Below are 12,964 nucleotides of genomic sequence, written 5' to 3' on the forward strand. Positions count from 1 at the left end.
GGTTCTCTCCAGGTCCCCGACCCGGAGCAGATCCGCCCACCTTCCACCGACTCAAGATGTGCTCACAACACATCACCCGCATGCCCAGTTCGATCGCCCTCACCGCCGCCCTCAAGCCCCGCGCAGTCCTCATAGAGTCCGGTTGTGTCACCCTTATCAAGTCCACCCCCACCGTCGTCGCCAATGCTACCATCTGAATAATCCGACTACTCCGCTCGCGTATACTCTCGTCTCTACTAGTTCTCGCCTAGTCTCTCTATGCACCACCCCTCAAACGATATGCATGCCATCTCACAGTCACTCGCCCACCGCGGCCCGGGAGCCACTCGCTCCCGGGCGCGTTGGCAGCCCTACGCCGCTCAGTTATCGTCTTCCGCTCGATCCACCCCTCACACTCAGCCTCAACAATTCCTAAACACTCCTGCGTCATGTGTAACAGTATCTCCCTCATCCCCGATTACAACGAAACCAATTTCCTCCCTTTGTGACCCGCGAAATCCCCCTCAACAACCTCAACCGCGCGATGTCCATGCCCAACTCCGCGAAATCCACCGCGCGCGCCTCGTCAACGGACTAGTTGGTGAGTCGTTGAACCTTTTTGCCCTTTTTCGAACGGCGTGGGTGGCACTGCTCGCCAGGGTGCTTCTTCGCTCGACCCCCCCATCCCTGCCTACATCATCGTTCATATCTCCATTCCTTTCGCACGTTCGAGCTTGCTAATTAGCCTTTGTCTCTGCTTCTTTTAGACCAAGCTGTCAAGTCCCTCTCGGACATATGGCCCGAAGACGATATACCCGCGGTATTCAAGACGTCTGGACACGCTCGCGCGGCTGACGCGCCCTCGACACCAGCTGCTGCTGATCCCTCCCTTCGACCTCGGAATCTGAACATGCAGCTGCCGTCCCCGATTTCGCCCCATACGCGGTCGCCGGCCTACCAGCCGCACGTTGCACCACCGAATCCCCCCTCCGCCTCCGCAACACCGACACCCGTCGGGACCGGCAGCTCCACCGCGCCCCTCGTCCCTCTCCGACAGTTTGTCCTCGAGGTGCTCCGCCGCTCAAAGACCTCCGCGACTGTCCTCCAGACTGCATTGTGCTACATCGCCGCCGTGCGACCCAAGATCCCGGAACTCGTCGCACGCGAGAAGGCCGGCCTAGGCGACGCCGACGCGATGCCGATGGAGGAGCGCATCACTGTCGAGATACCGACCGACAACGAGCAGATCAACGCGGACGATGTCAACAAGGCGCAGAAGACCGCAATCAGCGACGACGGCAAGACCGAATGTTACGTTCCCCAGCTACAGATGTGCACACCGCGATCCGAAGGGTGCGATACCGTCCGCATCGCGGACGACGAACGCCCCGCGGGTCCGGCACGCGCCGCCAGCTTCGGAGCCGAACCGTTCACCCTCGCCAAACCAAGCAACGTCGACGCGTTCTCGACCTCCCCGACCTTTGCGTCCCAAACGACGCTGCCGCCTCTCCCCCCGCTCCCGAGCACCCTCCTCTGCCCGCGCCGCACCTTCCTAGCTGCGCTCATCCTCGCCTCCAAATTCGCCCTGGACAGGACCTACTCGAACAAGGCATGGGCCCGCCTCGCCGGCCTTCCCCCCCGCGAGATTGGCAGATGCGAGCGCGCCCTTGGCAGCGCTCTCGAGTGGCGCTTATGGGTCGGCAAACTTCCGGGCGGCGTCAACGCGTCCGTGTTGGGCAAACGCGCGGTTGGTAGATGCCGCAGCGAGAGCGACTTGTTCGCCAGGGCGGGTAGGGATAACGCGGTGCCCTCCGTCACGGAGGCCATCGACTCTGGCGCGCTTGCGCCCCCGAATCCCAACGTCTGCTCCTTGCCGAACATCGGACGATCTCTCGGACGTGCGGCCACCTTGCCCTCTCTGTCGCTGCCCTCTGTGCCTGAAGGCTGCGTTGCGAGGCTCGATCAGTCGAGTTACTCGTCGACGTCGATGTATGCACAGGCCTTTTGGCCAGCCGCTACATCCGCCGCGCCGCCGCTGTACTCCAACGGCTTCCGTTCGGCCGCGTCGACCCCGATGGACACTAGCAGTCCGTCCACCGCATTCACCCCGCCGCTCACGCTATCGCCGACAAGCACCATCTCAAGCTCTGGCTCTGCCGGCGACGATCCGACCCGGACGATTCAGATGTCTTCGTTCAGCGACGTCGAGTCGCCCATGGCGCCGTATGCATATCCGGGCCCCAAAACGTACCCGTACCAGCACGGCGGCGCCCTCGCGAGGACCTACGAGCAAGATGCATCTCCGATGTCGGTGGCAGCGGGCGAATCACCATACTACGGGTTTCCGCTCGGGGCGGTGCCGCATTGGCACACCACCACGACTGGGGTCGCAAAGCAGCAAAACCAAACGAATCAGGTCGCGATCTATCATCTTTACCAGCAGCAAGCGTCGGGTGGTCGCATATACGGGACCGTCGACAGACAGGGATCCTCCTAGCGCCACGCTCGCATTTCTTCCGCTCGTCTCTCCGTCTCTTCTCTCGTCGTTATCTATGCCAACGGTCCTCTGTACTCTCTCTCTTTCTCTCTCTCTCTCTCTCTCTCCTCTTATTCCCTCTTGAACTCTTTTCCTCTATTTTTTGTCGGCCGGTGTACTCTGTGCGCAAGCTGCGCCAAACCCTTCCGTCCCCCACTCCGCCCTATTCAGCTCAAGGCTACTTCCGAGTACGGAGGGGGGCATTCAACACCCCTGTACATATATCTTTGACTCTCGCCTTGGCCGCTTATGCGACTGTATGCTCTCCCGTTACATGCGGTGTCTTCTTGTCCTTTCGTCCCGGATGTCATGACTGCTCATCACTCTTAGACGATGTGCCCCCTATCCTCGTGGTGAGCGATGAGCATTGAGTGCTGAGCATGCCTGAGTCGATTCGCGATGTCGAAGGATAATCGATGCCAAGGCATACGCGGTGTGGCAGAGCAGTCCCTCGCGTTTCGCCCGATTTGGTGGGGAGAAGGCGCACGTGGCGATTTTGACAGGTGGAAGACAGATCAAGCTTCTTAGTGGCCTTCCTTAATCGTGTACCACGATATAGACTACGATACGCCATCCATCTGCGATCAATGGGTGCGCAACGTTTCCGTCCTCCTTGCACGGGCTCTGGTTGCTGAACGGACGCAACGATGACTGCCTGACGTTGCAACGCGCCATGTAGCCGACGCAGAAGAGCTCACGTTCAATGCACCGCACGCGCCGCATCCCAACGCGCTCGAGGCGTTCAATCACGTCCTGCACCGCATCAAGGCGGAAATCGTCAAGTCCCGCGAGGACTGGGACAAGCACGAGCCTCGCGTACGTGCCTCATCTTGATGTCATCCAACGTGTTGTCGGAGGAGTGTTTCATACGAAGCCGCTTTTATAGATGTGGAAGCGTGCGGCAGGTCTGTCCGACCATGACCTCACCAACTTCACGCTGGAGAACGACCTCGTGCTCGTCCGGAGCGCGCCGACGTCCTACGGCACGATTATTCTTGGTAAGATCAGGATCCCGGCGATCAAGGACGAGCTAGGCGAGGGCTTCATCCACGTCAGGTCGGTAGCGTCAGCTCTCTCTGAACGTCATCAAGACGGCCTTCTTACCATCTCCATACCGCGGTGTTCGACAACGTAGGATTCACGACCCTCCGAACAGGGTGAGATAGGAATACCTGTCATCCAATGCGGCTCGTGCTCATTGGGCCATATCTGCAGGGCACGGACGACGTCAAGTTCCATTCGCTCTTCACGAACGAGGCGCGTCCGAACGAGGAAGAGCCACCCACGTCGTGGCAGGCGGTCCAGACCGCAGATACACCGCTGGATTTTTTCAACGAATGAACGCATCGTCGCCGTGTTGGGGAAGGGACGGGACTGGAGCGGGATAAACCGCCCGGTGTATGATGGTGGAGGGTATCTCAACCCCAGAACGTGTACTGAAATCAATTGGGCAATGTTGTACAACATGTGGCGCGATTTTGGAATTGCCTGTGGCAACAGTGACCAGTAATAAGAGGCCGGGAGCCTGGACATCTCGCTAAAGGGCACGGAGGTATCGCAAAGGAATCTAAATATGATTACCCCGCAATATTCATCGCTCAGACAAATAGCCTTCCCGTTCGGGACCTGCAACTAAAGCAGGATTGCGAGTCACGATACGGGCGGAGGGCAGTCGGAGCTCCTAGCGGCCCTGCAAGAACAGTACCAAGCCGTCTGGTCACGCACAGCCTCCGCAAGATCAGTTCAAGGGCCTTGTCCCAACGTGGCTCTCGTTTGAGTCGTCCGATCGGGATATTTGATCGAGATCAAGATACCTCGTCGTGGTCGTGGATATTTTGATCGCGTCCGTTCACCCCGTAAACGTGATACTCGAAGTAATCCTTGACGTATCCCGATCATAGTTTGCGGCTCGTCCGAGCCAGCAAACCCCCATTACACAGCACAGAATTTCGCCGAGAGCGACGACGGCGACCACCCTTCGGACCTTCTTCGGAGAACCCGCGGCTTGTCTGTCTTGCTCGAGGTTTCTAGGAACCGTTAGGACTCGAAGGTCCATCATGTGGATCAGTCCGACGGCAGGGAGATCCGAAGCATCCTTGGCCGTTGGCACGATACGGCGCTCATATGGCGGGGAGCTACGTATCAGGCGTCGTCCCTGAAGCTCTCTGAAAGCCAGAGCTGCCCACCGTCGTTCGGGGCGCCGTACGCCACCCGCAGGCCGTTAACGCTGACCGCAGTCGACTCCGTTTGATGCTACGCTCCGGGATGCGGCGGTGTTTCCTCCGCTATCGTCGCAGAGAAACGTTGCCCGATGACCCGGCAGCTTGCCTTGGCAACATCTGGTCGCGAAAACCCATCAGAAAAAGCGCGCAAGCTGTCGAGACCTCAGTGTGCGGTGACAAAGAGGGTAGCAGGTCGAGCGGTCATCTTGAGCCCAGATGTGGCCTGAGTATGGCAAGAGATGGACGCCCCAGATTCCAATCAAGCTCGAGGAGGCGGCGAGGTTAAGGAGGAAGCTAGAAGCAAGGATAACGTACAGCCCATGTGATGCATTCACCCCGGAGCGGAAACTGTGCTATGTCCTTCCCCGTTGGACCCTAACGAATACACCCTGTCAGCGAGCGCATTGAATACGCACCGTGTTGTCCGCCTCTTGGCGAGTCGAACAAATACAGGGCATGGTGAAATGCATGGCGCTGGATCAGCAGTCAGTACTTGCTCACGCCTGAGTAAGGCAGCGGGTACTTGATGCTCTTGAAGACGGATGAATCGAACTAGAAGCGAAGGGTATCCTTGAGTCGTTACCGTGTCAATGTGCAATATTATACAGGGCCTGAAGTACTGCGAGTATTAAGAACGAACTATAGGGGCATTACGCCGTGAGTAAGCCATTACTGGTATCTAGGGCGAGCATAGACCGTGGCTGTAGGCTGCTCGGGCATTTGTCTGTTGTGTGCAGGCTCATACTGTAGTAGCACGTAAGCCAAAGAGTGCATGAATCTTGTTTTGAGAGCTCACGTAGGAGTCAGGAGGCGCCAGCGGTGAAACGCCTGAAGTCCATTGACTAATGGAAACTGCCGGGAGCGGGTGGTGAGGCTGGGGTTGATGAGGGCCGGGGTGGTGAGGATTGTTGTGGTGTGGACTGGAGTGGTGAAGGTGAGGATGGTGAGGATGGTGATCTAATGGCGGCAGCGTGTTTGAGGGAGCGCGGGGAGCCATGGGCGACGGTACCATGTGTGTCATGTTCTGGTATTCAGGTTCATACCGCATTTGTGAATGGTATTGGTGCTGCATCTCCGGTGGTATCATTGGCAAACCGCTTGAAGTGGCAGCCGGATGCGCAGGGGCGTAAGTGGGAGGACCATGTGCCAGATGCGGGATACTAATGACACGGTGAGCGATGTGACTACTCAATGAGTGGAGACGCACGTTGAGCGGCGACCAAGGCCATTGTCCGGAGGAGCGGGCGGCGGGAGGTATTGCATCGAGTCGCTGGACAAACAGGAGGTTCAGTAAACTTGATATCATCGGCAATTCAGGATACCAGCTCACCTGTGCCGTCGACCGCCCAAGGGAGGCAAAGCAAGTTGATCTTCTCTTTGGTACGGCGAAGGCTCCCGCGTCGACGGAGCGGACATGTCCGAGAGCCTGTCGAGCGAGTCGGTTGGCGAAGTCCTGGGGTCCAACGGTTCCTGCTTGACGCCAGTCTTCTTGCGTAAGTTTACCGTCTCTGGCCATGTGCACTGGAGAAATGTCACGACGGACAGGTCTTGACAGACCTGAAGGACTCACGTCTCTTTGACCATTCTGACACCGGAGACAACTCGGTTTGGTCTCGTCACACTGTGCGCCACAGCTTTAGCGCAATCCACACGGCAGCCGCCCATACACACCTTGACTTTTTTGATTCGACATGTCATACATCCTGTCTTGCTCCGCGTATATTTCGGTCGCTTCCGTTGAGGTATAACGGTCTCAATGCGGCCGGAGGGTGGCACATGGACGGGACCTTGGAGGCTGGGATGGTAGGGATGCCCTATTTGCGGCGCTGGATAGAATTGGGCGTGGTGACTGGAGAGCGACGCGTCAATCACGGCTCGCGTTAGGCGAGAAGCGATGATGACGCACTACGGTATGTCGGCCATGGCGATCGCGTCGAAGAGGAGGAATGTCGGCGGGCGCTGTATGGGATATATAGCGCGTCCTCCTCGGCCAGGGTTCCGTGATGCGGATCAGCCATATCAGGCGTGGATCACTGGGAACGACTCTCCCAAGGGGTCCACCTTTTCTCCCTTCACAACAAACTTCGACCCCGGCTGATCAATTTGCAGTGCTGACCGTAACTGGAAGCAGACGCGGTACGGCCGCCCTTTTTTACGCAATTATTTCGTGCCCCATTCTAGGCCACGTTTCCCCATTGACGCCCTTGGAAGCCGTGCACTGGCACCCTCTCAACATGGTCGAGTTTGCGCCAGTCGAACAAAGGCCTCCTTTGTCCGGTGTACTGTGTCCCACAGCGGATCGTGCCGCACGATCATATAGGGTACTTCCATTGTCCTCTTCAGAGATAGCCCCCACCCGATGAGGTAGGGCTGACCGATTATTGAATGCGGGGGCGTCACTGCGACATGGGGTGGTCGGCATCTCGAGGACCTAAGTACGGCTCGGCATTCCAGAAGCCTGTGACCCATGCTTCGCGCTGCGTAGGCACCATTCACCGTCGTGACGCTGTTATCATTTCCAAGGTGCATGTCGAAACACGGCCTTTCCATCAGCCCTGGAGGACTTGACTACCACCACTTGGACGCCGTAGGATACAACAGCAATCTTTCTAGACAAGGCCATCGGCCGATGGTGATGGTTCAGGGCAGGTTTCTAAGACAAGCACAGCAATCACAACAGGCCTCGTGCGAACATGTTATGTACCTATAGCTGCCCACATGCCGCTACAATACAATCTCAGTCACTCCACGCCCGGAATTGACGGTCTGACGTGCAAGGCCTTGATCTGCCCGAGGCATCGCACGAAATCGCAGCAGTGTTCTCCGCAACCTACGTAAAAGAGGAACCTGGTGATGAGTTGATCCGCTGAGGTGTCGTCTTCCCAAACGCCGCGTTTGGTTTCTGATTTTACGAGCACCCAAGGTCGTCTCGTCGTCCAGTTGACCGTCTCCGCGGACTACAGCCCCCATGTCTCCTCCGAGCCCCGATCACATGTTGAACTATCGTGCCGAGGTACGAGCTCCTGCCACATAAAGTGCCATAACTATGTCAGTAGTGCAAGGGGGACGAAGAAAATGGAAGCGATCAGGTTCCGTGCTTTTTATTCATATTGATAAAGATGAAACTCGCCGTGCTTCTCATATATGACCTGCCGCGGAGCCTAATAGCGTTCCGGTTGATATCGGGACAGTTCCGCATGAGTTATTCAGTAGTGCACGGCACATCACCGGTAACGCTGCGTATGAATGCGTCTCCCGCTCCTCGTACTGAGTACCACGTACGGTCCCTTCGAGACACGGAAGAAGAGGAGGATACCTACGAAGAAGCGGAACCGACGAAAGATGCAAACAGACTATCCAGGCTTCTCGGATCAAAGTTAGAGAGGTTTCAACGGTATTGGTGTGAATCAGGAGGCACAGCTTGGCCACACAGCGTAACCTAGCGGAACCAGTACTGACATATTTTCTTCGGCTCTCACGGACGCTTTTTACGTCCGTTGACCACGGAGGCTAGCAAATTTGTTTCTTGCGGAGAAGATAGAACCATAGCAAATCGATGATAGGAACTCTGTCCCTACGGCAGGCGCAGCACTGACGTGCTAATATGACGGTGGAGCATAACAGGAGAAATCTTAGGGGTACGTAACAAGTCGGGCCCGTCACTGAGTTTTTCCGGAAGTGATGTCGGGCGTTGCAGCAGGTGGCACCGTGAGCAGGGATGTTGCATTGACGGAGAACGGTGAAGAAGCAAACGTACGGTACTATGCCAGAATCGCCGAAGTGCCGTGAATGCCGAAATCGGGGGTCCCACAGGCGTCGGCCTTAGTGAAGAATACACCCTTCCTGTCCCGAAGTTTTTCACAACTGATGTTAGGCAGCTCATGGCTTCAAGGGACCATCACGATACCGAAGCTTTTTCAGGTCTCGCTCGACCAAGACAAGACACCGTCCGCTGATCATGACAAGGCCGTCTGAGACCATAAAAGGCACAGAAGGGCGATCAGATCAATGCCGCATTCGGTGAACAAACGCCACAAACGGCTTCAAAAGTGAACTCGGCAGAATCATGAGTTTAGACCTCCAGATTGGCGAGATTGGCGATTACCGGTGTCGATTCGATTCCAGCTTAGCGGGACGAGCTAGCCTCGTGGCAAAGACTATTATGCTGCACACGAGCTCGAATGTACTCCAGTCCACCCTCGCGTCCATCCGGAAATTGACCGCGTAAACGGCGCATCCTGTAGTATGTACAGTGATCAAGGACCTCGTTTCACGGTGACGGCACCCCCTGAGAACAAGCTAACCATGCTCTCCACGGCTGTCGATATGACCAACCGAGGTGGAAAAATGCTCACCAACCTCATGTGTGAAGCGCGGTCGAACTGTGATATCTAGTGCGCTTCCTACACATGATGCCCGAGGCAATACGACGTCGTCAAGACGTTTGCAGTGTTGCAAGTCGTTGCGAACCTTGCTTCCATGGCGCCACAAAGGCTGCTCAAAAATTTCCTACTTCACCTACATACGTGTGCAGGGCAAATTAGATGCTGATCATCAGTTGTATTGCTGATCCCAAGGTCGTCCTTGCTTCTATTGATCGGGAGCATGCGGGCTGCGGGGAACCGCCCCCACGGCGAAGGTCCAAGGCATCCGTGTTCTCGGTCATGCCACGATTCAGTCCCGGGCCGTCGAGAACGCCTGTCGTAACACAGCTCGACGTTGCTTCCACCAGCGTTTGTTTAGGTTGAACTGGAAACACAGATGCCTTCTGGTAAGTCAACCAGACCGTAGCGTCGCGCAGCATCGTGGCGCTCTTGCGGCCGCCGAGTCTACCTCCCGCCGAAGACATGCGCGTTCAACGTGGAGAATACGTACATATCGAGAGAAAGGTGCGTGGCGTGGCATCCATGATTCGGGCGGTGACCTCTCTGAGTCTCCTAGCAGAGATTCACGGCTCCTATTCCTCCAAGTGGAAATTCTCCGAAAGAGTTCGCAGCTCGAGCGCCGGATCGGGGTAAGTGATGCCCGACACCCTTTTGGGTTTATCTCGTATCGTTAAATCCGAAGTTCTTGCACCACGAATACATCCGCGCATCAGCCGCCACATCTTGCCTGGGAATGACTTCACAGACACAGCAGTTGAAGCCCGTTGGAAAGCGCCCCCGCGGTAGTGCAGCGAAAGGCGGCTCGAAGTTGCCGTAGGTTTGCGCTGACGGATCCAACGAACGCCCGACAGTACCTAATGCGCGGGCGAACAACGGCTTGCGAACTGAACGCGACTAAAGTCGGCGTCCGGTCGACTGACGAGGTCGGAAGGCCATTCGTGACGCCACTGACGCGATCTGTTTGTCGTCGATGGTCCCCTGTAGACCCCAAAGGTCAGGACTCCGCAAATCTGACCAGGGTCGACGGGGTCCGTCGTAAATGCCCCGGCCGACTCGTTGACGGTGGGCCAGCAGGTCTGCCGTCATAATTACCGCCGTGTCCTTGGAGCACCACATGTTGATCACTCCCCTGGCAGATTTCTACCTTCTCTTCGGAATGAAGGACCGACTGCGACCGAATGACATGACTAGCGACCTGTCCTAGAATCTATCCGACAATCAGCAAACGCGACCGTTGGAAATACCCCTTTCATCCGTCGGCAGCAAACCGCTTACTTCGTTTATTTAGCTGTTGCACATGATCAGCGCTAGGCCGCACGGCAATATGCTACCGCCCTCGATCACTCCGGGGGATCGACATCCTGTGTACTGCATGCCACAGCAGATCGAGTAGTATATCCTAATCAAGGCCATTCCTGTGTGAAGTCGATACTTTTGTGAGTGTCCAGAAACGCGGCTAGCGCCGAGTATCGATTCTTGGTAAGAATGCTTATCCTTGTCTGTCGCATAAGCTCCTCAGTCCGACTGGGTGTCATTTTCGCGTGACATTCGTCTAGTCTTGGACCGAACACGATCTAGACAGCATGAGTGATCGATGCGAGCTGCAAACTGCAAGCTGTATGCCAGAAACTAGACGCCTCACAATAAGTGAAGCGTATGCTTACTATGGACTGTCATCAGGACAAGCTCACCGAAGTCGTATTCGCGACATGCCAGCCGTCTCAAACATAGCAACTTCACTGAGCCAATAACTATAGCACATGAATCTTCTTCTCCGTCGAAGTCGCCTTGCTCATTCGCTAAAGAACGCACTCATAATAGAATCCGGCGCTCATAGTGGTTGTCCAGAGGCTATTGTGTGCTGTACATGACAACGTGGATTCGTGCAAATATCCATATGGTTAGCTGGGCAGCATAATGCGCGTTCGGTGCCACAGTCACGTGAGCAATTTTTATTTGTGCATTGTGTACGCGTTGTGGGTTCAGGTAGGTCGGCATTAGGAGAGAGGTGTCATTGTCCGGAAGGTGGCTAATTACTTCTCATGACCTTGTCGACCAGCTAACCAGATTGTCCTCTGTTCATTGTACCATAGGTATCTCCCTCTCAGCGATACACCCCTGCCATCATGGCCACGTCTACACTCCGTATGCCACGAAGTCCCACCAAATCTTTCTTCTACAATCAAACCTCGGGTTCCTCATCATCGCCCCCTCGACCGTCACATAGCCCTACCAAACGCAACCGGTATCAACCGGACACCCTTCGCCTCCAACCTCTCGGAATCGACCCTTCAGAGCTCGTCGGGAAGGTCCTCACTCGCGTGCGACGATCGCCGAACCACCCCAACCTCACTTTGGACTTCGCCGATAAGACCAGCTACCAGATCCGAGTAGACGGCTACGACCCTGTGCACCGCGGAGTTCCGAAAGAGCTCGAGGTGTCTCCCAGCCTCCACGATATTCTGACGCCTGGCGACATCGGCCGACTTACAATCACCAACTGCGCCATGATCACCATGACGGACAAAGCCTTCCGTCTGGACAAGGGGAAGCAACGTGACGGCGCGCGTCGAGAAGAGTTCGAGGACAGATGGGATCAGGTTAGCTTTGTTTACTACTACCACTTGGTCGTGCTCAATCTTTTCGATAGAACCACCTCGGCATCGCGTTCAAGTTCGAGGAAGAGAATAGGGACGGCGTGCCACGCTGGCACTCCGTTTGGGCGACGCTCGTGGAACACGACCAGGAGCTAGGAACTTGCGTATTCCGGAGCTACGACGATGTGTATATCGACCGGCTTGTTCGCCACCGCCACCGCAAGCGATCTCAGAATTGATCATTGAGGTAGGCCTCGTCGTTATCATGTGTGGCCCATTCTCATTGAGATGTACATTAGACCATCATACTCGTGCATTGGACTGAATCCTCGGATTATGTGCCCTCGCCTGCTTCATTCCCACTGCCTCCGTCACATTGTCTCGGCTGATAGCCCACAAGAACAATCGCATCTTATACCAACAAGCTGTACTCCGTCATCGTTCATCATTGTACGCATCTGCTGTGATTTAATTTATATTTGCCTGTTTAGCTTCTACACATATGATGAGTACGATGCGGAACTCAGATGCAATGGCACTCCACAATACCAACGACACGAAGTAACACCCACTGATGCTCCTGTAGTAAGAGCATGACATCCTTGAAATATGTCATGAGTACTTCGTCACAGGGAGGCCGTCAGCAATATCATAGGATGCTCCAAGTAGTCAGCAATTCCAGTCAAGTATCCATACAACAGGATCATCGATACGTGTCCTCATGGTCAAGCAAATCTTAGACGATCTCGCATGCTACCGTAAGGTACAAGGAGAGGAATGCCATTCAAACCGAGGCATCGTGAGGCTTATTTTCTCATCAGCTTCGACGAAACAGATTCTCCGTGATCTCGGTTGATTGGTCAGATTCCATATTTACGGTAGGCCGATTGGTCGCGGTTGAAATCCGCGAGTCGCGCTTCAGCCGCCTAGGCTTGTGGCACCTACCAACCTTGCTCCTGATCACCGCATACCTACACTCTGCACCTGGTGCCAACAGACTGATATAGTTATATTGGCACGAGTAATGTAAAGAATCAATGACAATGCAGTTGCTTCTGAAGTTATGCTATATCAGAATATTGTTGTGTAGCAGCCATATCAATGAACATGGCCGGTTGGCTGCCATCCATTCTTGTTCTCCACCCAGCGTCTACCAGCACCATCATTAGTCAGAACAAATGATGCTCTGAGGCCTTTGAAGTGTAGGTTGAAATGAGTGATGTCTGTGCTGCGGAACCGAGCAGA

At 55.5% G+C, this 12,964-nt stretch overlaps 4 protein-coding genes across 4 annotated transcripts; 3 read left to right on the top strand and 1 right to left on the bottom strand.

Annotated features, from left to right (window-relative positions):
• Nucleotides 1-279: 279 nt before the first annotated feature.
• Nucleotides 280-2,476, top strand: PUNSTDRAFT_111874 (uncharacterized protein; the record flags this gene model as incomplete). The annotated part of the gene is made up of 2 exons (XM_007381311.1): nucleotides 280-580; nucleotides 747-2,476. The coding sequence occupies 2 exons, from the start codon at nucleotides 280-282 to the stop codon at nucleotides 2,474-2,476; spliced, it is 2,031 nt and encodes a 676-aa protein (XP_007381373.1).
• Nucleotides 2,477-3,190: 714 nt separating this feature from the next.
• Nucleotides 3,191-3,856, top strand: PUNSTDRAFT_63583 (uncharacterized protein; the record flags this gene model as incomplete). The annotated part of the gene is made up of 4 exons (XM_007381312.1): nucleotides 3,191-3,331; nucleotides 3,402-3,571; nucleotides 3,651-3,672; nucleotides 3,731-3,856. Coding segments are annotated over 4 exons (459 nt in total), but the record flags the coding sequence as incomplete, so codon positions are not given.
• A 1,531-nt stretch (nucleotides 3,857-5,387) lies between these two features.
• On the bottom strand, nucleotides 5,388-6,751 carry PUNSTDRAFT_142080 (uncharacterized protein; the record flags this gene model as incomplete). Its single annotated transcript, XM_007381313.1, has 8 exons — nucleotides 6,644-6,751; nucleotides 6,409-6,586; nucleotides 6,308-6,358; nucleotides 6,068-6,258; nucleotides 5,945-6,007; nucleotides 5,747-5,897; nucleotides 5,534-5,694; nucleotides 5,388-5,481 (listed from the first exon to the last, which is right to left on the bottom strand). The coding sequence occupies exons 1-8, from the start codon at nucleotides 6,658-6,660 to the stop codon at nucleotides 5,388-5,390; spliced, it is 906 nt and encodes a 301-aa protein (XP_007381375.1). The 5' UTR covers nucleotides 6,661-6,751.
• Nucleotides 6,752-11,269: 4,518 nt separating this feature from the next.
• Nucleotides 11,270-12,114, top strand: PUNSTDRAFT_99128 (uncharacterized protein; the record flags this gene model as incomplete). Its single annotated transcript, XM_007381314.1, has 3 exons — nucleotides 11,270-11,722; nucleotides 11,773-11,966; nucleotides 12,019-12,114. The coding sequence occupies 2 exons, from the start codon at nucleotides 11,270-11,272 to the stop codon at nucleotides 11,956-11,958; spliced, it is 639 nt and encodes a 212-aa protein (XP_007381376.1). The 3' UTR covers nucleotides 11,959-11,966; nucleotides 12,019-12,114.
• Nucleotides 12,115-12,964: the final 850 nt, after the last annotated feature.

Source organism: Punctularia strigosozonata, assembly GCF_000264995.1.
Source record: "Punctularia strigosozonata HHB-11173 SS5 unplaced genomic scaffold PUNSTscaffold_3, whole genome shotgun sequence".
NCBI classification, from domain to species: domain Eukaryota; kingdom Fungi; phylum Basidiomycota; class Agaricomycetes; order Corticiales; family Punctulariaceae; genus Punctularia; species Punctularia strigosozonata.